The 26,297-nt window shown below is 35.2% G+C and overlaps 1 protein-coding gene across 4 annotated transcripts in view; it reads right to left on the reverse strand.

Moving 5' to 3' along the window:
- Window positions 1–589: 589 nt before the first annotated feature.
- sprt (PDZ domain-containing protein sprite) overlaps window positions 590–26,297 on the reverse strand; it is a 129,534-nt gene continuing 103,826 nt past the window's right edge. For 3 of the 4 annotated variants that reach the window (XM_066290033.1, XM_066290031.1, XM_066290032.1), the window contains exons 2-9: window positions 20,268–20,472; window positions 15,686–15,748; window positions 6,146–6,363; window positions 5,926–6,081; window positions 3,683–3,835; window positions 3,468–3,620; window positions 2,068–2,353; window positions 590–2,014 (exon numbers count right to left, since the gene is read on the reverse strand). In XM_066290033.1, the coding sequence (XP_066146130.1) occupies window positions 806–2,014; window positions 2,068–2,353; window positions 3,468–3,620; window positions 3,683–3,835; window positions 5,926–6,081; window positions 6,146–6,363; window positions 15,686–15,748; window positions 20,268–20,423 (2,394 nt within the window). In that variant the 5' untranslated portion in view covers window positions 20,424–20,472 and the 3' untranslated portion in view covers window positions 590–805. The remainder of the gene's footprint in view (window positions 2,015–2,067; window positions 2,354–3,467; window positions 3,621–3,682; window positions 3,836–5,925; window positions 6,082–6,145; window positions 6,364–15,685; window positions 15,749–20,267; window positions 20,473–26,297) is intronic. The other variant, XM_066290034.1, reaches the window with a different exon arrangement.

A 26,297-nucleotide genomic window follows, 5' to 3' on the forward strand; every position in this document is an offset into this window, starting at 1 on the left:
AAAAGTTAAAAGCGCTTGTTAGCCGGAAAATTGGTTGATGACATACCCACACAAGTTTTAGGAAATACACATATGTACGTAGACTTACCATAAATTTAGGATAAGTAAACAGAGCTCACAGATCCAGGTATTACTGCTTTAGTAATTTCACTCGCGTTACCAAGAGTCTTCCACGCAACATTAGTAACCGAAGAGCCCTTAAATATAAATTTCCTTCTTCAGGCTAAAACAAGTTACCAACGATTTTAAGAAAGTGCTTGTCTCTAATTTCAAGGAATCCATAATGAGAAATTGGTTTTTCAGACAAGTGTTAGAGCAGATTAGCAGAGACGTAAAGAAGAGCGTAATTTTACGAAAATGAAGCCTTGTGGATTTTCATGGTAGCTTTAGGGGCCCTGCTGAGGTGGACTGTTGTGATAAACAGTTACCGAAGAAAATTATTAATAGCACTATAGGGTGTTGAGTTAAAACTGAAATATCCTGTATTAAGTTCCTTTCGGTTTGAAGTGGCTGATTAGTAATAAGTCTTGCATCTACAAACGCTTGGATATGGTTTCCACGTTTAAGGACTAAATAATAAAATCCCAAGATGACTTTATACATTTATTTGTCCATTTAAAACTTATAACATAAATTTATAAGTTTTCGTAACATAAATTCTATAAGAGAATCACACATTGACCATAATACATAAAGCCTCTATGCCTAAGTAATACGTAATCTGTACCACTATAGTCAAATAACTTAATTTCCTAACAAACTAATATACATTTCCAAATATGCTATTTACAGAATTTGTTGCCGATCAACACCAAGTTCCTTGCTCCACCCCATTATCCAATGTGCGTCTATAACAATTCCACATAACTTGTTCCTTATAGTCAGTGGCCTCCAGATGTATTTGTCCTTTATAATTTCTTTTCCTAGACTCACCTTTCCCATTTTGCATTTCGGGAGGAATATTCGACGAATCAACGGATTGCAGACTATGGGTTTTATGCAAAGACAGCCTTAAGGGCTTTTTAGGGGGGGTAGGTCTGTGTTTTCCATTACTCTCATAATGGTTTTGCTTCCTTGTATTGTCAACCTCAGAATTATAATCTGTGCTTTTATAGCCGTTACGAGTAGAAGTGGAGTTGCAATCACTATCAAAATCTAGAGATTTGACACTTCTGGAAGCCTGGACTTTTTTAAATAACTTATTAATGGCCTTGGATGGGCTCTCAGGAGGAACGTCCAGCTCTTCAACACTGCGTGAGTCACTGTATTTCGGACCTATATGCACCTCGGACCTGAAATCTAATACGGAAGTGGATTTTCGCGCATTGTAATGCTTCAGGATGTCAGCATTGTATTTTTCAGACGCTGTAATGCACCTTTGGCGGTGCTTTTCATATAAACTGGGGTCCTGCTTAGTCGTTCTCGTGAGTTCTTGAATTATTTTTGTAGCCTTCTTATAACTTTGGTCGACCAAATCCGAATTCCGATAATCTTTTTCAGAAGTGGTTCTGGTGAAATCGGCTGAATATCGATTTTCGAAGTTCTTTCTTGCAGATCTATGCTCCCCATTATTGGAATTCGTCTCAGAATTGTAGTCCTTTTCCCTGTGATTATGCTGTTTTCTGTAAGAAACCTTTTCTAGTTCTTCATAACTTTCCTTCAAGGGCGACTTAATCCCATTCCTCGACTTGTGTCTCTGCATCTTATGATGGAAATCTGGTTGAGGGCTAGGCGCTGGTATGTGGGTGCTTGACACATTAGATAAGCTACTCTTTGATCGAGTGGGAATGACATCCTTTTCCATATTAGGAACTTTGGCCACAAGTGCCGTCACTTGAGGCCCTTTTTGGAACACTTGAATCTCGCCTGAGTGACTGGAGTGGGTGGATACTGGCGAGTTTTGTGAAGTTATGTTAATGTTGGTCACATTCTGGTTTGATTTTGAGATCACAGGTGGTGGGGACATGATTCGCGTTTCCGGATCTGGCTTTTTGTTGCTGAGGAGTTCTGAAACCTACACAATATCGTTAGATTTTTCAAACTGATAAAGTGAAATAAATAAATTACCTGTTCTTCTAAGTACGATATGCGATGTGTAAGTCGAATATTATCACTTTTGAGCCCGTCTTTGATTCTCTGTGCTTCATCGGCCCGCTCTTTAACATTTTCCAGTTCAGTTCTGAGCCCTGCGACTTCTTGGGCGGCTGTTCGAGTAAAGCCAATGGTATGGGCTCCGTCATCCATTACCTTCCTTAAAACTACAAGCTTTGCGGGATCAGGACCGGCAGCCAACAGTCGGATCAGGTCATCTCGGGTTTTGGTAAGTACTATTTTGCCATTTACCTCAATCAATCTGAAAAAAAATCATGATTGACGTTGAAATGATAAGTTTCTTTCGAATGATTCTAAATGTAGAGTAGTTTCTATTTTGAAATTAATTCGGAATATATTTTCACTGATGACACTGGTGCAGAAGTCTTGCGGAACTTTTGATGAAAAATTCTTGAATTTGAGGGGTAGGACTTCCTAGGGTAATAATGTTTAAATAGTTCCTATGTGGTGGGTTTATGGAAGTGTTATGTTTGACTTTGTTATGTCCAAAAGAGGAGACAAAAGTTTTTGTTCCCAGGACAGCGCGATTAGTCGAGTTAGGGTCACTCTTGGCAATCCTGCCATCCTAGATCGTTGCCCAATCTCCGCCCCCAGGGCCGGTATTGACTTAAGTAATACCTAAAATTCTTTAGAAACTTATGCTAACAATTGCCTGCTTATTACATTTACGAGAGTACTTAAATCAGTTATCTAATTCCGAGTATTGTTAAAAGGTGCAGTTACGCGTGATAATTGAAAATTAGAATGCTGCAAGTCCGTTCTATACATTCGCAAGTTTGCCGTTTTCCCATGGGCAACTTCAATGCCCAGAATCTTACACGCCATTGTTTTGGACCCTGTACGTAATTTACTAACAATGGGAGTGCGGCACTTTTCTATTACAACTGTTAATTTATTTTTTAATGATTCAAGCATTTGTATTACGATGGCTGATCTAGATTTTCGGGCTTTATTTAATGGCGTTTACTTGGCAATTGTTGGTCTTATCCGCAGCTTCAATCTAGGCTAGATTTGCCACATTTAGAAATTATTAGTCAACTCGTTTAACTTTACCCATGGGACGTTTTTGGTTAGTAACAATCTGCAATAATACATTTTAATGCTGTTATACCTTAATATAGAGATTGTATGTAATAATTTATTACTACACAGCATATGCTTGAATTTGCACGTGTTAATTTCTCAAGTATAAATAAAAGTAATCAAATCACATTGTACTGAATAGGCAACAGGGAAACAATTTTTAAACTCACTCAGTGCCATAAGTGTAGAGGCCGGATATACGCTTGAGAACCCTCGTTGTTTGACTTTCTTTGTGTATTATTAAAAATCGGTTTTAACTGCTTTTTGCTAACCTGTCTTCCTTCAGCAATCCCGTGTCCTCCAAGGTCCAGTCTATCCACAAGCCAGGTAAGTTGTCTCTCTGACCAGCTCCGAAGTTGGGGCTTTTTTCATCGTAGTCGATTGTTACCGCCTTTAGTATTACATAGTCCGAGCCATTTACACAGCTATAACAAATATAAATTGAACTATAATTAAGAAGAATGAATTCAACAGTAATTTTACCCACCTATACAGTGTGTTATTTTCAGCGGAACTACGGTTTGACTCTTCTATGCACAGTTGTAGAGCCCTGGTCTCTTCTAAAAGTGTTAGTAAATTCAGTTCTTCTCTGCCTAATTGATATTCCAGTTCGGCTTGTTGGATGCGTACATCTATATTACTTTAAAACAGGAAATGTGGATACAGTTCTCCGCAATTGAAGCGGAAACGGTGAATTTGAGGTCAAATTCAGAATTAAATATTTGGTGAATCATCGATTTGAATTTGGTGTTCAATTAAGATTTTTATTGGGCAGAGTTTTCTCTGACAGAGATACACCCTTCGTCTGTACAGGGTTATTTAGATTCGACGCTCATAATTCTGGATCTCAGTAATCCTAAGAGATTCAACAAATTGCGCAATTTACAGCTGAATAAAATGTCTTTTCAAAATTTTAAAAATTCCTATTACTTCCGGAGATATCCGTAAAAAACGAAATTTTGAAAAAATGTTTCCTTTCTTTATTGAGGTTATTTGAAGAGATAATGAAAAACGATTGTCACATCATAATTGCTACTTTTTCTCTTCTACAAAGTGGTGATATCATATTTGAAATCGGATGTTTAGATTTCCTGCAACCATCATTAGTTTTATTTTTTCTTATGGGCGTCATTTTAGATTTTTCATTTTTTAACTTCAGTTATTTTTTTTATTACGACGATGTATCACGTGCTAAAGTTCATTATTTCAGTTTGATCAAAATATCAAAAAATAGAGTTTGCTAATAGCGCTTTGGAAATACTTAATGACACAAATATAATTGATATGATAGTTATCCTAGATTTTTGAACTGTCACTTCTCTAAATTTTTATTTATTTCTATTTTTTAAGTTAATTTTTAAGTGAATAAATTTCAGAAAACATTTATGTGTGATACATAATTTCATTAAAATCAAGTTTTTTAAAGCACTGTTAACAAAACCAATTTTTTTCATAATTTGATCAAACTGAAATACTGAACCTTAACATGTGATATTTCGTCGTAATTAAAAACAATGTTGATGATAGTTATAAAAAATCTAAACGTGAGATTTCAAATATGATATTATTACGTTGTTGAAGAGAAAAAGTCGCAGTTATGATGTGCCACTCGTTTTTTATCATCTCGTCAAATAACCTCAGTAATGAAAAGAAACGTTTTTTCAAAATTTATTTTTTTTACGGATATCTTCGGAAGTAATCGAAATGTTTCAAATTTTGAAAAGACATTTTATTGGGCTGCAGATTGCGCGCCTTTACCCCAATTTAACCGACCTCGTATCTCTTATAGTTACTGAGATCCCAAAGGTGAGAGTCGAATATGAATAACCCTGTATATATGATAATACGAGGTGTTAAATATAACCTTGCATATTTTTCAAATCTATGTTTTTACGCCATACTTCTAAAATATTTGGAGCAGTTTTGAAGGGGCCTAGACAGGTCTCACACAGAGATGCATGAGATTTAAGACATGCGATATGAGAGATGCAGTAAATACTGCATAGAGGCATAATAATAAAAATCAATTGAATTTAAATGGATGCCGGACGAGGTATCGCAAACCAGAGCAACGACTCAAACGTTGCTCTGGTGTGCGATACTGCGTGACGCATTCATTTAATTCCGATTGCTTTACGCCATAAACTGTCTCAGAGCAGTATTTACTGCATATCTCAAATTGCGTGTCTTAAGTCTCTAAACGGTACGTACTGCATATACAGGGCGTCCCAGAAGCGTTGGTATAAATGTACAGTGGATAAAACACCGGAGCGGTTATTTCTAGTTAAATATTCGTTATAAAAAAGTTGCTTATTTTGATTGTACGGGACGTTTAACTATTTTTTTACTCTGTAAATTGAAATCGATGGATTGGTCAAGGTAGTGAAAATCTGTGCCCTCCAGAAAGTCCCAACTTAAACCCATTAAATTTCTTGGCTGGAGTTTTTTGGACTCATTGGTACACAAAGCCCCCAATAGAAGCAATTTTAAGTGTGTAAATCAAAAACTGTGAGATTTATTTCCAATTTATAGAATTAAAAAGTACTTTGCCGTGTCGATTGCTACCAGCCCAACAGAGGAAGCTCCGCTCAATTAAAAGTTTCAAGGAGCATCGAAATCAAGTCAATTGCTCACGAGATATTTGATTTTGAATTATTTGAAATTAAATTTCACCGCTTCCCTTTCAATTGCATTATAAGTGTTTTGAGTAGTAGTTTTTAAGGGCCTTACTCGGTTATATCCAGCCTCTCTAAAGCCATTTTCAAATTCTTAATGGCAAGTCTCTTATTGTCGATATCAGTCTTAAGTCGTCCTAACCTATCTTCAGCTTGCTTCTTCTCCACTTCAGTTAATTCCCTAGCTGTGGTGTTGTTGTTATTGCCAGTGCTACCTGTATGAAAAAGAGAAACATGGTCACCTCAATGAATAAATATTGGTTAAAAACCCCAACCTACCGCTTAATATTGAATTTAATCTTAACCCCGGCACCGTAAGCTGCCCTCTTAGGCTCTGGATGATATTTTCCTTGTCCTTCAAAGCGTTTCGTAGATTGTCCAACTCCTTGGACGCCAATTCTTTGGGAATGGACCGTATGGAGGAGTTCAAAACACCCGTGTTGAACTTCTTTCTTCTCGACGAGTTGGAGAGGGACACCTCGATGCTGGCCATCTGAAAGAAGGTTGGTGTATGGTATAGTTGGTGCGGATCACAAAGGGCCGTAGAAAACACATCTTCATGTCCTCAGGCGTTACATACGGTAGGATTTTTTCTTTGAACCTGAACCAGACATACCACCCACACGGTTGACGGTTGGTGTAACAATAATATTGGGACCCCTGCTTTGTGCCCATGCTGGGAAGCGATGGGACCCTGAACTTGTTTTTTACCACAAAGGTCGTGTGTTTAAACGGGGTTTTAATACCTCGTAAAACGTATCTTAAAGTGCAACGAATATCAATTTCTTCAAAGAGTCATTTGTAAGTCACAGATTTTTTTCCGAACACTTAATCTGCACATATAAAATTTATTTTTACCACTGTTACATAAGGTTTGCGGTGAGCGTTAGCAAGCAATAATGTAATTATGCAGATTCGATATTATCTGATCTTCGAGATTATAAGCAACTCATGTAGCAATTTAAGTAATGCCTCGTAATATGCTGTTAAATGATTTTTTGATAGGTTGTGATTCTAGATTCTTCCTTGAGATTGTGCTTTTACCATGTCTACTGAGATGGACTGAGGAGTTTATTCAAAGTTATATTATTAAAGGTTGAGCAGATTTTCAAATGGTTGTTTAGGTATGGGTCAATTGATTTTTCGAGCAAGTCACTGCGACAAAGCAGAATTTAAGATGAGGATGTGAAATGGGTTTTCCGCATAAAATCAGTTTGGAATTTTTCTTTCGATTCGGCCAGGAAACATAAGAGGAATTAAAGAATAACGGGATAAACACACTCAAAACTCAATCACAATTATTTTGCTTCGTTGTCGTTTTACGACTTGAACATTCCCTAAGGCAGAAGGTCCTTGCATTTCTTTGTCCAACAGTCGAGTTATACATGAATAGTCGTAAATTAAAAACACCATCGCTCAAGGAATTCAATAATCAAGCTCTATTTACCGATAGTCTGTGGGGCCCTTATACCGCAAACTATCGGCTTTTTGTAGGCCGACAGTTTGACCCGTTTCCTAAATGGTATAAAGACATACGTGAGTGCACGCCAGTGCCGATATTAAATCGGCCGATAAGTGCATGTGCAATGATGATGTCTGTGACCGGGCTAAACTATCGGCCCACTGTTTAGTGCACAGTCTGCGAATAATCCAACACTCAACATTTGTAGTTTCAGTAACGGATTTTTCATTTCTTCATCGTTTTGCCATTTGGCCCCTTTTAGGAACTTTTATCTTCCTTTCAAAGCAAAGTCTCTCTAATATACGTGTCAAAATCATACTACAAATTCGAGAATAAATATCTAATCATTTTCCTTTCGCCCAAAGCAACCGCCTTTATATTATTGCTCAATTAGGCAAATCGCTTTGTGTGCAAGGCTAGCCGAAACTCAAATCATATATTGCGCATTTATTATCGTAATTGCATCATATTGGAAAAAATCATCAAATTATCTTGTGCGGAGGTCAAGAATTATACAGGCTGTAGCACATCATCATGAAGTTATTTTAATTAGCGTTTCAATTATTCGCTGAAAAATAATAAAAACATATTAATAGACCCTATGGTTAAAAACGCAACGTGTTTGACATACAGGGTGGCAATGTTTCACGTTCTTCTCACATTTTGCATTTTTCTAACGTATACCTTGAATCAAACTTCTAAAATTTCGTACATGTATTTTCTTTAAGACCCTTCATAACAAAACGAAAAAATCGTCGGGAGCCATATACAGGGTGTGATATTTTTTTGGGTCATGTGCCATTTTATGGCTTGTATCTTTCTTGTGGAACACCCTGCAGGAATTCTTATGCCAAATTTAAAGTCCTTTAATCGTTCAGCTTTTTGTTGTCTTGTAGCGTTTTCGTATATTTCACCGCGTTCATAGAATTTGCAAAAATACCTATTGATGTAAATTGAGAATGTAAAGGGAATAAAGAGAAAAAATAATCGTGTAGTCGAGTTATCAAATATCTGAAGCAAGGCGTAACCTTAAGAATCAAATTTCTTACAATAAAACCAAATATAAGCGAAAACACAATTAAGAAAAAAACAGAAAAAATGTTAAACTTTGCAGCCCTGTATATGGAACATGGCGCGTTTCGGACCGTGAATCCATTAACGTTTGTTTATTATTTTGCAGAGTACTATCACTCCCTTAGACATCTCCATGATGATGGGTTACACCCTGTATGGGCTTCAACTTCTCATTAGCACCGTTATATCTTCACTTTTCAACTTGGTGAGATAATAATTAAAAGTAGGTTGCATTGAATAACTTAAAACATGCTAATTGCTTTAACTAATTATCCCATGTGAACTTGAGAAACCGCAGTTCGGTTCTTTGGTTGCTGTAGGCACATCGTGCGTATGCAACAACCGAGTCGCAATTATTATTAAAAAAAAAATCAACAAAGTCCTTCAAGAAATTAAGGGTGACATGAAAGCGCTAGTGATAAATTCGATTTTAAACGTTCATACAAGACTTAGATTGATAGATAAGGGCTAACATATAATTTTCAAAATAGTCCGTTGATAAATCCATCATTTATAAAGGTGTCATATCATCTCGTCATCTATATGCATATTATTATATAAACGTATATTATGCCTTAAAAACATGACCATGACTACGAGGAAAGCTATTAAAACTGAATAATGTGGTTTCCCCAGTTGGAATGGAAGTAATCCTAATATTCACATAATTGACTCAGTAGCTGCTTAATTGATTTGGTTTTTGTATGTAGCAATAAAGTGGATAAATAATGCGGCTATTAATCTAAAACAAAGCAGCAAGCTGTTTTTGAGAATATCTGTTCCCCATAAACAAGTCTCGATAAATTTACATAGGATTTTTCAGCCCAATGGAAGGCTATTAAACCACGAGTTCTAGCTTAGAGTTTCAATGGTGCGGCTAGACTGCAAGTAATTTATTGGACTAGTTCTTCGGCAACTTCTGCTCGTTGAGGTGTAAATTATTAAAAATTCTTATTACTTCAACTAAGTTTTTAACGCTTCATTTATTGTTTAGACACCTAATTCGATTAATTATTATTGGTAAAATGAAGTGATGCTCTTAGACTTGGGTCACTGCCCCTTGCCTCGAATAAAAAAGCTAGCGCAGGCATAGAATTACAACATAATTAAAAACCGGTTAATATCACGCACCCTTTTCGCCACCCTTCTGAATAAGCGGCAATTTAGTTATTTTCGAAAATAACTGGGCCCTAATGCGAGAGGGATAATATCTCTTGATCTCTGGTATAATCCGTTAAATCATCAGTCACAGTCTCTATAGAGAAGTCACAATAACGCTCGAGATTTAATTTATGGCATTTCATAAGGGACACTACGCCAGCAGCATTTCTGTGATGATTAACCAGAGAACAATATCAGGGAATTTAAATACTTTCAGTCTTGTGACCTTCTACGTACGGTTATGCTTATGGGGCATGCAACGCATAATATTGACATTCAACCTAACGAAGTAATAATATTTAAGTTTTAAAAGAATAGCTATTGTATGGTAAGTGTTGATGGCGGAATCAGGCACAAAAGCTTGCAAAAATATCGAGAAAAAATACGGTAGGAGAGGAATTATAAAGTGTTTTGCAACAAAAGTCCCAATGCCAACCGATTTTTCATGAAAGAAGGTGGACTAGTCAATTCTTCTAAAAGTACCAGAAATCTATCCATTATCCCGAAGACTTCGGATCGTAATTATATTAAAGAGTTATCATCATACCCTCAAAAAGAATATTAAGTGAACTTGAGTATACGTGTTTTGCCTAATAAGGCATCATCAGACCATTATTCACTAGCATTAGGCGGTCATCTATGTAAGTACATAATGGTCTGATGATGCCTTAGTAGGCGAAACACATATAACAAAGTTTATTTAATATACAATTTTTTATTTGTTGATACTGTGACTACAACTCTTTAATCTCTTCTGTAACTATTCATGAATGATGCATGTTGCAATAATGAATGATGAAATGTGTGTGCACGAGCGGTGTAGTTTCTATTGACGAGCCATTTGCATTAGTTCTTTCTGGATTGAAGCCGATGAGAACTTCAACCATTTCAAAACTTTATACATGGTCGGACACGTTTTCGCTCCTACCTGAATTCGCTGAAGCTCTTGAAGGAGGCCTCGTGAGAACTGATGGCGCCTTCAGACTCATGGCGCGTGCAGTCTGACACCGCCTTGCGACTGATGGCGCATTCAGTTCAAATTGCTACTTATTCAATTCAAATTCAATTATTGAATCTTCCAGTTGTAGGATATATGCATAAGGACTGTTGTCAAGAGTCAGTCTAAGTTTAGTGCAGCTATAACAACGAAACATTTGTAATAAGTCATATTAAGGTGTGCAGTAATAAAAAGGTGATTTACTGGTGGGGTACTAGTTGGAGATCTGTAAGTGGGTGTACCACTGTGATCAATAAAGAAGGTGAATTGTTCTTTTAAACTTCACGGGTACTTTAAAATCTTTTTTTTTTGTAAGTTGGGACAACTCTTTGTGGCTCCTATGCAAAGTCTCATGTAAATGCAGTGTTTCCGCGAATGGAGTGCACAAGACGAAAAAAATCTTTATTATTAATTTTACGACAAAAACTCTATTGTTTATAAATTTCTGCTTGTTGCGAAAATGAGTTTGCAATATAAATATTTTAGATGAGATGTACAGGGTGTTAATAAATTAAGAAAACGTAAAAATGCTTCAAGATAGAAGTACCGTTATTTATTATTTTTAACAAAAAATGTGTAAAACGATGTTGAACTAACAAAAAAATCTAAATACCAATTTTGGAATGAAAATTCGGCAATATTAAATTAAACTACATAGTTAAAAATTATTTAACATAACTGCCTCCCACTTTGACACACTTTTTTGCTAACTTAATTAATTTACCGTACATTTTACCAATAATTCGCGGCACATTTAGTTCATCTATTGCTTCCTGTATGTGCTCTTTTAATACTTCTCTATCATGTGGCAGATCGTTTGTATAAATCTTTTGTTTTAAGGCATCCCATAGAAAAAGTCTATCAAAGAAAGGTCAGGCGACCTAGCTGGATAATGAATCGGGCCAAACCTTCCTTATCTACCTTACGTCAAAATGATTATGTAACCATTGTCTGACCAAGGCTGTGCTATGAGCAGGACATCCATCTCGCTGCCAAAGCATGTTATTACGTACTTCTGGTTCTAAAGTATTAAGAAATGGTAAAAGAAATGTTCGAATACACGTGCTGGATTAAATTTCCCTCTATGAAATATGGATGGAATGATCCGATTTAAAAAAAAATCCATAACATACATTAACTTTTTGATAATGTTGACTTCGTTTGTTTATTACATGATTAGGATTCTCGACAGCCCAATGACGACTATTTTGGGAAGATACGTGTCCGTTTGTGCGAAAGGTAGATTCATCGATTTGAAAAAAAACCTGCGAAGTCTCTAGTTTTCGAGATAGTTTTCACCTATCCATAAGCAAAACTCTAAACGCCTCGCTTCATCGTTAGCTTGAAGTGTGTGCTGCAGCTTTGGGTTAAAAGGTTAATCTTGGTTTCCTTAAAAATTGTGTATAATTCACTTTTGTTTAAATCCACAGTTTTTCCCTGCTTCCTTAAAGATAATTCCGGATTATCTAAATCTGACCTTATTGTCAATAATGTGGGTGCGTCATTTTCGTCGAATGTATTCTTAGATTTCTTCACATTCATCATCGATTCAATTTCATTGAATGTTTTCACTAATTTTCGCAATGCTCCTTTCGATACAGGTGTATTATTAAAATATTCATGGAAAAGATCTATAGCGTATTGAAAAGACACATTTCCAATACCGTAACATTGTATTAAATACATTTTTTTTTGCTCAACATTTTTGAAAATGCTCTCACAAAATCAATACTGTCAATAATTAAATGTAAATAATGATACTTCTATCTTGAGACATTTTTATGTTTTCCTAATTTATTAACACCTACACCTAATCTAAAATGTTTATATTGCAACCTCATTTTCTCAACAAGCAGACCTTTTTTTTTTTGTATAAAAAATGAGTTTTTGTCATAGAATTAATAATGAAGGTTTTTTCCTCTCGTGTACTCCATCCGCGAACACACTGTATATTCGATTGTAGCAGTGCTACACGTGACGACAATCAACATCTAACGATGAAATTCGCTTGAAGTTAATCAGAGATTTTGTACTTTAAAATTGTTAATCGATAATTAGAGATTTTGCTGATATTTGGGCATTTCATTTGGATCAACCTTAATCATATTAAAAGATGTTTGGTGCCTCAAACGTGTCAAATCTCGATTGGTTAAAAAAAACTAAAGTTTTTTGGAAAAAAAGCGTTGTCCTGAAATCCGACAAATGATGATTTGTGACTACCAGGGCCTCATGAAATGCATCACTACGGGAAATGATATTTAGATCTATGCACACGACCGGAAAACAACCGATTAATCAAGCGAATATCGTGCAAAAGGTGAATCAAGACCGACAATCCGTGTCAAAATTGTCCGAAACTCAAGGCCACATTGGCGTTTTCTTGGATTATCGCGGTGTTGTGCATTATGAATTTCTTTCATTCCAAAGGCGAAACCGTTAACAAGGAATATTACTTGAGCGTTATGCGTGGTTTGCGTGAAGCTATTTGCCTGAAGAGGCCAGAATTATGGGCAGACAAGCCTTGGGTTTTGCACCATGATAATGTACCATCTCACACTGTATTTTCCCACAGAATTTGATTTCCCTAAGCTATTGAGGATGTGAGCTGTAAAAAACCGATAGTTAGGGAAGGATAAGAATTTTTCGATTTTAATTCCATTGGTATTTAGGGACGAAATTAAGTACTTAAAATGACTCTAGACTGCCACTGCAGAGCAACTCTTCTATTCGCAAATGTTATTCATTCTGTTCAGGCTGAGGCCATCCCAGGAAAACACATTTTTAGCTGTTTTGCGGATCGGAAAAAACAATGACTTAAGTGCTTTATGCTGGACGAAAAGTACTTTGAAGGCGATAAAATTTATTTGAAAGAGTAAATAAAGATTTTCATTTTATAAATCAATTTACCTTGTTATTTGACCATAATAGTGTGTGCCGGGTAAATAATTAGTGTTTACGTATAATCGAATACCCTGTAGTCATTCGACTACCGGAAATCGCAACAATATTTGTGTCTTTCGAGATAATTTTAACTTCCTGTTTTGTCAATTTTAAGTTTTAAAAATAATTATCAACAAGGCTATTTCTAGTAGATAATATTCTAGTACTTCTAGTAGGTATTCAAATCACAAAGATCGAAAAACGCCTTTAAATACACTAATTTAAATCCAGGATCTAATTCTGCAAATTCCAATGGCAAAGTTTCAAAATTGACTAGTGCCAATTACCAGGAAACAGATAAGCAAGAGGTCAGGAGGACGACCATCCAATAGTGACAAACACTATGGACACGACTGGTGGACAAAGGGCAAGGGACCACCAAGCGACTGCTCCCTGGCCTAAACGTATGCACGTTGTATAAACATAAATGCCTGAAATTCTAGCTAACTCAGGCGATTAGCGGACATGGTAGTTTCATGAAATATACTCGCAAAATAGGGAAATCAGGTTGAAATTGTGAGAACTGGTATTGGAACACCACTTTCTTCAACGCTTTTTAGTTGAAGAATAACGATACGTGCTAAAAGAATCCCTAGACAACCTAACTCCAGCATGCCTTACCAGCAAGATGTTTGAAAACTAAATAATGTGGGACTGCTGTAACAATGCTATTTCTGCTACGGTTCAGTAAAATTAATGTATGTGAGCTTACGAGGGATAGTAACCCCCGACCTAAAAGACATTAACATGCGAATTCCCAAGCCCTTAGACACTAAGGTTTTATCCTCCAGGGATTATTCTGGGTTGTTGCACGCTGCAGGAAACGGAAACCCGTGGTTGTTAGCGGGTAGTCACCCTGGCAAATCCCACAAAATCCCATCGCAAGAACACCAAACCCGAATGTCCTTAAAAGTTTTTCCTCGAGGCAAAAAAGTGCTAATTTCTCGTTTAGACAGAAAGAACTTAGATACGTTTGATTTTAGAACCGCATATGACTGACGAGATAAGTCAAGCGGGATTGCATAATTGGATTCTTACAATCTTCCTTATAATAGAGCTGTAATATACAGGGTGTTTAGAAAAGTTTGTACAAAACTTGAGTGAGACGAAAGTAGAACAAAAAATATTAAAAAAAGTTCCTATGAATCTTGATTCGATGCAGCGTCGTTACTACGCTATGGCTCCAGAGAGGTCCTATCATTTGAATATTTTATTAAATTTAATATTTTTTTGATAAAAAAAATGAAATGAAAATTGTAGGTAATAATCATGCCACAAGGGTAGTTTTCTAACTACCCTTAAAAGACATGTTTCGATTTTTTTTATTCCTTTGCATTATTAAAATAATATAATTTTTTAATGAATTAGACTTTTTTGAAGAAAAAAATATTTTTTAGAATTCTGCATAGTTTAGCCAGACATAATCACTTTTTGAATTTTATGATTCAAATTTATCTCAAAATTTAATATAAAAATTTATTGCCTCTACTCTTTTGCTTTCTTGTGTTAATTAGCAACTTTGTAGGTACGTCCGTAGATCTTTTTCAGCGTGCAGACTATTTCTATTACAGGAAGCGACAATCACTGCAATGAAACTCTCACCGTGAAAGATATTTACTGTGTGAAAATGTTAAAAATTGTTACTGTTCTGAGTCATATATTATTTTAAAAAATCATTATTTATGATTAAATTGCTCAGAATTCGAAAAAAAGCAGAAATTTTTCTTTAGAAAAGTAAAAATTCATAAAAAATTAATATTATTTGCTTGATAATACAAATTAATAAAAAATATTCGTAAAGTGTGGTTTGAAAACTACCTTAATTTATAATCGATTTTGATGAAACTTATGATAGTTAAAAACCTTTATTGTATGATTATTATCTACAATTTTCATTCCATCATCTTAAAATCAGAAAGAAAGTAATTTTAAAAAATATTCAAATGACAGAGCTCTTTCGGAGGGTCATATTTGACTAACGGAGCTTCATCGAACACATTTTTATAGGATATTTTTTACTATTTTTGACTCTACTTTCACCTCCATAAGTTTTGTACCAATTTTTCCAAGCACCCTGTATTAATGAAAAAAATACGGTTAGATCCAAATATAGGTTAGAAACGTAGATTTGGGTTATTTATAAATTATTATTTTTAGACATAACTTATTTTTTTGTCTTACCCTCGCCTCTAAAGTTTCCAGTTGGGCCATCCTTGGTCGAATGACTGTAGGTTGGAGAGTTGTCTAAAATCAACAAAACCGTGATCATTAGCCAGAAATTCCATTCAACCTCCAACCAATTTTCATTATTTTATTACTACCCAAACACAACATTTAAAAGCATTTAATAACCTGCATGTAGCTGTGCAGCGATGGCCATTCGAGGACTGCATAGAGATGAGCCAGAGTTTACCGCTTAAATGCTAACAAGCCATGATTTATGCTGTTTGTCATAGAATTTTACAAGTTTTATTAATTTTACTTGGGCGTTGTTTCAAAATTTTTCGTGTGTATGTTAACCTGCACACAAAGGAAATAGGTTTTTAGTACCATTTTTTAATCCACCGCCGTACCGTTGAGGAAGAATGATGAGTAAAATATAATTCTATTAACAAGAGCTCTAATAAAACGGATAAGAGAATATTATTAGTCTTTAAAGCGTAATAATCAAGCTTCAATTATGAAATAACTAAGATGTGCGTCGAAGGAAAAATCGAACTTATTAGGACGCATAATAGTGATGATTAGTACTAATTAACCGAGCAAGATCTAATGAAATATGCCTTCCAGAAGCTCTATTGAGTAATGTGCATTGATAAGGAAGTAACATACTTTCAGGCAAAAACTAGTACTCACTGCATAGGCATATGAGAAAAATTGGTCTTAATATAATAATATATGCCGTAAACTAATAATCTGGCAGATTAAACTGCCAGGCAATTTCCTAACGTTTTAATTATTGAAATTCAAAAAAACAAAATAGTGGGAGATTTATGATTTGTATCCACGGCTATAACGTTGATGAATGCGTTCGTAAGTTGATGAATCAAATTAGATTTTTCAAATGAAACAATCAGTAAGGCCAACATATCAGAAACATTAATAACCGGTTCTCGCCTCGCTTTAAGCCTCAATGGTTTATGGTAATGGAACCTCAGCCAGCTACAGCCACTATATTTCATACTTATCATTGTCCTAGTCGTTTCTTGTGGCCTTTGTCAGAGATATAGCAATTTCGTAATCCATGCAAGGCTATAATCTTAATGAAATATTGCAATGCTTTCTGTCTCATGCGTTCATCAGATTAAAGGGGATGTTAGGATTTTGGAGAGATGCTCAAACCGATTATTTGCTTGGTTGCTGAATAACGAAATAATGAGTTAGTTACTCGGACAGCCAGGCTGCGGAAATGTTCATTTTTTTTTTTTTTTTTTTTTTAATGACTCCCGCCTAAAAGTAATTTACGGCGAAAATTCACGAACACCACCTGAATGTAAATAAGGACAACAAAGTTGCTATATTTATTAAGGTAGTACCGTGACATTATCTACTAAAAGCCAAAGAAACGAGTTCCTTGTACGTCCGTCAGGAGTCCAAACGTTTGCGAAAGATTTGTGTAACCTGCCGCTGAAGTACCGGAATAATTGATACCGTGTTCAATTTTTTTCCCATCGAATACAGGAACGAAGTTCCTGATCTGAGTATGTGTCTTTGATTTATTATATTTTCTATTAAAGCCATTTAATAGCCGTTTTGTTGAATTAGAGGTAATTTTACGGCTTGGTAAAGGAAACAGTTTTATGTCAGGGACTGTTAGCTACAGGGATACGGGCATGGCAGCGAAACGTTCACGGTAAATTGAACTTAGAAAGCATTGAAACTGAAAAAAAAAAACGCAATTGTTAGGTGTTTGAGAGATGATTCTTTTTCTCTACTAAGGGTCTCTACAGTCGTAAATTATCTTGCTCAAATAAATAACAAAACATACATTACCGAGGCTGAGTAGGCACAGTGCGAAAAGGTACTGACAAAGAATTTAGGAAGAGTTGTTATTAAGGGTTCGAAGGATGGTTCTTGAACGGTCATTGGAGTGTGGGTCCACAGCAAACCGGTGTTAACGAGGTCAAAAATCGGACGCGGAACTCAAAGTTCACTATCGGCGGTAAATTTCTTGAGATTGACCTCCACCTGGACTAATCTTAACTTTCTCTCTTCCGAACAGTTTTTTTTCTTCTGGAGACAACGAATGCGTGAGTGGCACTAACTTCTACGAAACTTTAATGGTGATTACACAGGGTTTAACATATCGTCATGAAAATATTTCAGTGAGCAATAGTACTCTGGAAAATAAAAAAAGTCATGCTAATAGACCCATGGTCAAAAACGCACCATTTCCAATATACAGGGTGGCAAAGCCACATTTTTTCATATTTCTTGTTTTTTCACGTATGTCTCCAGTTAAACTTTTGATTTTTAACTTTAAACTTTTGACATTTTTTCACCTATTTTGATTAAGCTCCTCTACAAAAATTTCACTACAATCGTCCGTAGCCATATACAGGGTGTTATGCTTTTGGGTTATGTACTATTTTATGTTGGATATATTTTTTTGCAACGCCCTCTATGAATTTTAATGGGAAATTTTAATTCGTCCTTCATTTCTTTAACTTTTTGATGGCTTGCATTATATTGGTATTTCACCGTTTTCGTGGAATTTGCAAAAATACCTCTTGATGCAAATTAAGAGCGTAAAGGAAGTAATGAAAACAGTAATTATCCGGCTCAGTTATCAACTACGAGGATAGTTCCAAAAGTAGCTGACCTAACATTTAAAAGTTATATTATTTTTCAATCGACTCTTCTTTAAAATTGACCCACATTTCTCAGCAATATTCTGTGGCTTCTATATCTTATGTATAGTAAGAGTCTTCGAATGTTCCAAAATAGACATCGACCTCGAACTTCACCTCTTCATTATTGGCAAGTCTCTTCCCCACCGGTAATTTTTTCAAGTTTGAAAATGGAATATAATCTGAGGGGGCTAAATCTGGAGAATACAGCGGATAAGGGAAAAATTTGAGACCAAGGTGATTGATTTTGGCCATTGTGATGACGGAAATGTGAACTACTGCATTGTCTTGATAAAAGAAAACTTTCTTTTTCGCCAGATGCGGCCGCTTTTTCCTAATTTTTTCGCTCAAACGCTGCAATTGATTTGTATAATAATATCCGTTTATTTTTTATCGTTTTTTCTTTAACCAAAATAGTCAATAAAAATTATTCAAAGTGCGTCCCAAAAAACTGACGCAATTATCTTTCTTGTGGATAAGGTAGTTTTTGCTTTCTTTGGAGCCGATTCTTCTCTTTGAACCTATTGTTGTTTCTTTCGCCTCAGATGTGAATTGATGGATCCATGTTTCATCCCTGGTTATTAATCGACGCAAAAACTCGACTTTATTCCTTCGAAACTTTGCCAAACTCCCTTGAAATATCCTCACGACGTTGTTTTTGTTCAATTGTGAGTAATCACCCCATCCATCTTGCGCACAGCTTTCTCATATCCAATTGTTGGGTGGAAATGCGTTGTGCCGAACTTTTTGAAGTGCCTATCAAATCTGTTATTTTAGCCGACGCTCTTCCAGTACGGTTTTGTGGATTTTCACCACAATATCTGAAGTGGTCAGATCTGGAATGTCATTGGGCCGACCACTACGCCTTGGCAGCTGGTACGATCTCGTTTAAACTCTGCTACCCAATATTTCACAGTTGTTATCGAAGGACCAGATTCGCTCAGAGTAGAATCTAACTCTGCTTTGATGTTGGATGGACTAACACCTTTCAAATTAAAGTGTTGAATTACGTATCGATGACCAATTCTTTCGATGTTCACAGTCTCTAAAAGCGGTCACCAAAAATGACTCCAATCCAAATCAACGTAATACTCTCAAACTTGAGGTATAAGCTTTTCAAAGATAGGTCTTTTATATATATCCAGATGTTTAACACAAAATTGCTTTCTATATATCATGTTAGATACTCCTGGAACTATTCTCGTATCTGGGCAATGCGTGATATTTGATTGAGTTCTTAAATATAATATAAATCAAAAATGTTGAAAATTTCCTGTAAGAAATATGAAACTTTACCACAATGCATATTGAAAATGGTAAGTTTTTAACCATGAGTTTATTAGCATTTTTTGACTATTTCGCAAAGTAATATCGGTTCCTAAAATATCTCCATCATGATGATGTATTACACCCTGTATACTAATTAAAATAAATAAAAAATTTAATTTTCAAAAAAATCTACGCCATCTAAAGTTAAAAAAGTTACTCTAATGCTTAATTTTGATATGCTTCTTTGTGTTTAAGGACTATTTTTGTGGCACCGCGGCTACTTTCTCTCCTACAAGTACCCTGTAGACTTGAAACAACAATGTTAGACCTTAATTGAAACGCATGCTGATATACATCAGTGACAAAATGCCATGGGAAACAGGAATATTATAATATCGGCAAGAGATGAGCACTAGATCCTTAAATTACCTTTTAAATAACAGCCAGCACAATAAAAACATGAAAAAATTCCTTAAAAAAATTCATTAATTTTCTTCGTGCTGCTGCCTCAAACACGTTATTAATAATGACTCACTTCTTCAAGAACAGTCAAATCACGATACCTCATTGATCTTAACAACCATAATTAAGCAAACTCATTAAAACCCTGAAATGGAAATTAGTCTTAATTAACTGTGACTTACCAGAGACACGCTTCTCTGTCCTAAACCTGGACTGGACTCCCCAGGGGGTTCAGTGTCCGGTTCTGGGGGACAGTCAGAATGCACCGAATTTCGGACACGTCTACTGGCCTGACTCCTCGAACGTGTTGGACTTCTTGGTGGTGCAGGAGTCGTCATGTCTTCATTGCAAAGCTTCCCTTCGCAGAATTCGAGTCAGTTCATTTACCTGAAAAATTACAATTCTTATGTATACAAAAATGTTATTCTCGGACGAGCTTGAAAATGAATAAATCCTAATCCAAATTGATGAAGATATTACATCGCGCTGCTTTCAGAAGCAATGCAGCTGCTTCTATACTATAAACGACACCGTAAAATCCCATTAACTTTACATAAAATTAATTCCATCAGTCTTAATAAATTTATACATTTTAGTAATTATCTAAAAACGCATTCTAAGGTGCGGCTTTTAGGCTTTATCTTGAGTGTGCCTGGTGAGAGATATGCCTTTATAACCACGGTATCGGACTAATGTCGGTTGGAAAAACCGGAACTGTAGAAGACTTTCAAATTACATTATAAAATTCGAGATTTGTGCGGGCAGCTCTAAGTAAAGACGACTCAGTTTGAAATAAATAAATACATAACAGAACATAGTCAGACATCTGCTCATGGTCATGGTCTGATAAGCGCCATCGACCGTTGGAAACCTTGTCCATATGGGAATCGCCTCTACATTGGGGTTTGTTCTATTTCACGAATAAAGGGAGTGTATAGTTCGGTTTAAAAAGGAGCTACAATAGAGATCGGAAATAACCATCACTCATTGTCAAGAATGGGGTTGTTCAGCCCTCCAAGCAAAGATTATTCTCGGATGTGAACGTACTTGCCCACACAATTATACATTGAACCACTTCCTTCTCAGGTTATGATGGACAAGTTGAATTGCGCCAATTGCTCAATAACAAAAATGTTTTATTCATCGTTCCGAATAATTGATTGACCTTTTCTTGCATAAATACCTCACTAAACAAGTTCGCAAACAAATCAGTATTGAAATTGACATCTTGCAGTGTTTGATTTAATAGTGCTATTGAACCTAAGACGCCGCAGGTCGTTTGATATGGTGATATGTCAGCAGACTATGATTTATGATAGGTGAATAGCAAATTACACATGTTTCGGTTAGAGTGTTATGAAATGTGCATGACTTATTAATGGTTGATGATAATGGGCTGTTGCAAAACTTCGGCATTTGAAAAGATTTTTTGCCATAAAGGTACCATACATGCAGATGGATGGGCATGACGATGTGGCAATTGTGGAAATTTGCTCTCATACATACACTAATGGACAAAACTGCGGAAACTTTCGATATTGTTTGTTTTTTTAATACTTTCGTTGAACTAATGTAATTTAATATACCGTGCACCTCTAAATTTTACCCCCTCCCCCTCCTCGTCTCGAAAAATCCAAAAGCAGCAAGCTTAGGGCAAAAAATACTACCTTTTATTAATTTTTTTAAATGTTGCTTACGTCGCCAGTAGCGTAAGATGGTCGAAGTTTTAAAATTTAAACAGGGATCAAGTGACACCTTAAATTAAAGGTTTTTCAAAACTACATTCAATGGTATTGCAATTAAAAATCCATTAATTGCTTTTTGAGAAAAACGGCTATAAATTTGCTAAAAAGTGCAATACAAATTCAGTTAAAGTGTGCGTAAACAATGAAAAATAATTGTGAGTTCATAGTAGATTGATTCATTTTCGATTTTATTTTCACAAATACTTTTTGGTGAAATAAAGAATAAATAAATAAATAAAAATAAACAAACACTGCTAGTGAGCACAAAACGAGAACAAAGAAATTTCCCATTAACAAGCAAGTTCTTTCATTGTATACGTACTATGTAACTGAGTTTGTACTGCATTTTGTACCTGCTGTTTCTTCTCAAAAATTAACCCATAGATTTTGAATCGCAATACACCATTGAATCTAATTTTGAAAGAACTTTAATATGAAGTGTCACTTGATCCATGTTTCAATTTTAAAAAATCGGGCATTTTATGCTACAGGTGTCGTAAGCAACTTGCAAAAAAATGCAGACGTCAAAATATAGCATTTAAAAAAAATTGTTAAAAAGTTAACAAAGAGGCAATTTACAGCCGCACGGTGTAGTATAATAATATACATACATACTCGAATAAAAGAAGCACACTAACATATGTTTGTTACATATATTTTGTATTAAAAAAAACAGTTAATTATTCTATAAAAATAGTTGAACGAAACTAAGGAAACTCTGGAAAAACCGACAATAAACAATACTTTTGATGAAATCTTATTAACTAAATTAGCCATGCGTAGAACACCCTTTATTCCTAATAACCTGTTGAGACTTTCAGGGCATCGATTCAAGAAGAATTTTCATTTCAGACATACCCTTATTTCTTCACATGGTTCAAATTAATTGCTTTAGATTTTCTTTATTCGCAACATTTTTGTTTCTTAATTTGCACTTTTAATTCATTTCTTAATTTTTCAATTCGATTTAAAACTGGCCTTTGTACTAACCAAATCAAAACAACAATCTTTGATTCATTAAGCCACTTGGTAACGATTGTTGTTTTATGTTTTAGATTGTTGTCATGTTGAAATATCTATTTAAGTGGCTGATTGCCGCCACGAAGTTTATCACAGTTTTCAAAATATTTAAGTACACAACTCGTCCATTTTTCCTTCAATAAAATAATGGAAACTCTTTTGCGGTTTGAAAAGCATTCCCACGAAAGAATAGAATATCCGCCATGCCTTATTGCGGGTAAAGTATACTTGGGGTTATACCGTTTACCAATTGAATGTCTTACCCTTGCTATGCCATTAGATACAAAAATATTTATTTTGGTTTCGTCACTAAATAAGTCCTTTTACCAAAAAATGTTAGATACCAATGTAAATATTTTTAGGCAAAAGGAAGCGGCACTTTTCAATTTTCCCAGGAAATCTGTGGTGTTTTTGCTGGTCGTTTGAGTACATGCTTTATGTTATGATCTACCAAATTCGGTTGTGTCCCAGCAATCATTTTTATACCCCTGTCTAGATATTGGCTCTTTTTTTGGACTGTCACCATAACTTCTCTTAGTAATAACATGTATCTCCTGTCCTGTGTCTTTTATATACTTTGGATATCATGGATTTTTTTAAAGAAAAATTTTGACCAATGTCTTTTTTCCTCGTTCAATTCTGAAACCATTTAATGATTTGTCTTTGTAAGTTTTCCGAGAAATATCTTCCGGCAGGCACCTCTTTAAGTAATGCTAAACGCTATTTTGGTACATTTACTCTACATAAAATTTAGGTTTAAACTATGAAATTTTTCGGGTTTGAAAGCAGTTTATAAGTTACCGAAATGACATATAGTAGCGCTCAGATACGATATACAGGGTGTTTACTAAATGATTGCACTAATTTGAAGAGATGATTCCTAGTCACATTTTATGAAAAAAAGTTCTAATAAACGTATGTCCTATCTGGTTTCGTTTTAGTGATACAGGGTGTAAAAATCTTTTTTTTTTTTGGTGTTTATAAATGTTTTCGGAAGTAAGAGGAATATCTCGATAAAATTCTGTATTCTGGGGTTTTCCGAGATGAACAATTCAAATATCATATCGGTTTTATCGCAATATGTAAGAGACTATTATTAAACGTTTATTAATAAATTAATGTTTTGATGAAATGATATGCGAAGCAATTTTTAATCGTCAATATCTCGAAAATCATCGCTCTGAGAGTTTTCGACCAAATATGCCTTTTTTGTTTAAAATTGACGGGAGAACAAGGCGTAAACTATTAGAAGTACAAATGCAGGGTCCTAAAAATCTAGATCAAATTTAACACAATAACATTAGGGCAGGGGGCGCCCTCTACATATTGCGGTAAAACCGATATCATGTTTCAGTTTTTCGTCTCGGAAAGCCCTTGAATATTGAATTTCATCGAGATATTGCTCTTACGTCTGAAAATATTTATGAAAAACCGAAAAAATAGAACTTCAACACCCTGTATCACGAAAACAAAGCAAGATAGGACATACATTTATTAGGATTTTTTTTCATAAAATGTGACAAGGAATCACCCTTTAAAATTAATGCCATCATTTAGTAGACTCCCTGTATATGACCTACATTAACTTGTCTCCAAAGACTAACCGCTGAAAAGAAATTTTAAATAGAAAAGTTTCTAGGTGTAGATATATTTTACGTTTGATTGGATTATAAATTGTTCTTTATAAGGTTGTTTTGTGATCATGAATCAATCCCTTATAGTCCTAGACCAATAAAGCAAGTGGATTTATAATCCTAGTTGAATAAAACAGGTAACATAAGTGTTTCGTTTGGAATTGATAATGGCTGAACATTGACTGTCGGACATAAATACCTTTTAACAGGTGATAGAAGATGTTTCACTGGTTTTAAAGAAGAATCATCGAGATACAAGATTTTTACAGGCTATTTTTAGAAATTAACAAATATTTTTAAAAAAAGAAGAGGATCAAATGTTTTGAAAATGGATCTTTAATTTTATTATCAAGTTATTGTCAATTAGAATACACGTCTGTCACCATCGCATTATTCTTGGTGTTTCTACGTTGTTTACTTTTCAATTTAATCTATTCATTATTATTTAATATGGTTTCAAAGAAAAAATCACAATAAGTTAAGTCTGGAGAGCGTGCAGGCCGTAGAGTTTGGGTGTTACATTCCACTCATATAACTAAGCGATAACTTTAGAACATCCACAAAAACGTAGAGTTTTAACAATTACTGTGTTTTAATAATACACCATATGTCTGTAAACTTGTGAAGTCTTCTTAAATAAGAAAGCAAAGGATTTATCCACTTATCGATCCTAGAGAAATATCGATGATTCGCGAGGAAGATGTTAAGTGTGGCGTACCATGTTAACACCTTTGACCTTCACAAATGAACATTGCATTATAAATTAATATAATACAGGCGGAACGGTTTTAAATCTATGATTTAAGCGAGCGAGTCACGGACAATCTCAATACGTTTTACGTGCTCTACAAACCGTAAAGAACCGCTGATGAAATGTTCCAACACAAGGAAGTTGTATTCTATTTCGTTAATTTTTTTGCTAAATCCTGTTCATGAACAGACAGAACAGGAACAAAACAACATTAATGGCGACACGGTTTGTAGCGCTTCTCGGTGCGTTTCATGTTACCCATGGGCGTAATCACAAAAGGTCAGAAGATACAGATGGGATGGTTCAGCAAAAAATTCAGGAAGAGTGATAAATCCACTGTAATGAAACAGTGGAAGCACATACTTTGACAAATTGCGCTCTTTGTGAAGTAAGATTCTAGAGAATAGAGCATGAGTACTTGTTTGGGCTGCTGGCAGATGAATTATTTATCTGGGACTCAGTGCGATAGGCCGTAAAACGAAAGCCTAATGTAAATCATAAGCCAATTTGACTTCCAGGAGATATTGAGATGCTTAAATGGATTGAGATGATAATACAAGGAAAACGGAAATTTATCAACGGTAATCGAGACTGTTAAGTACTTCTAGATATCTTAAACTTTCCCTGCATGTCCAATCAGGAAATACGTAACCACTTAAGTTACGTATATGGAGGTTTGATGAGATCATTGCAATTTCTTTAAATACTGTTATTTATTCATCCCATCGCGAAGGGCTGGAGCAAATAGAGTAAGCCATTAACTGCCACCACAGCGCTTAGCTCTCTCTCTCTATATTTAGCTCATTAAACCCAATATCAGTCCATTTACAGGGTATAATAATGTTGACCATGTACCAACAAAAAGAAAGTGTTTACAACGTCAGCACGGTAAATTCTTCCCCAGGGCTAATGACTAGGTTTGCACTAGTTGGAGTTTGCAAAGAGCGTGCGAGTTGGCTCGGGATGGATGCTTCAGTTTACTTAAAAAAATTAAAAAAAATGTAGCAATAGCTGGTTGTTTTCTAAGGTAATTTTTCCAACATTATATTCTTACAGTTAAAG

Source organism: Euwallacea fornicatus, chromosome 14 (assembly GCF_040115645.1).
Source record: "Euwallacea fornicatus isolate EFF26 chromosome 14, ASM4011564v1, whole genome shotgun sequence".
In the NCBI taxonomy this organism is placed as follows: Eukaryota; Metazoa; Arthropoda; class Insecta; order Coleoptera; family Curculionidae; genus Euwallacea; species Euwallacea fornicatus.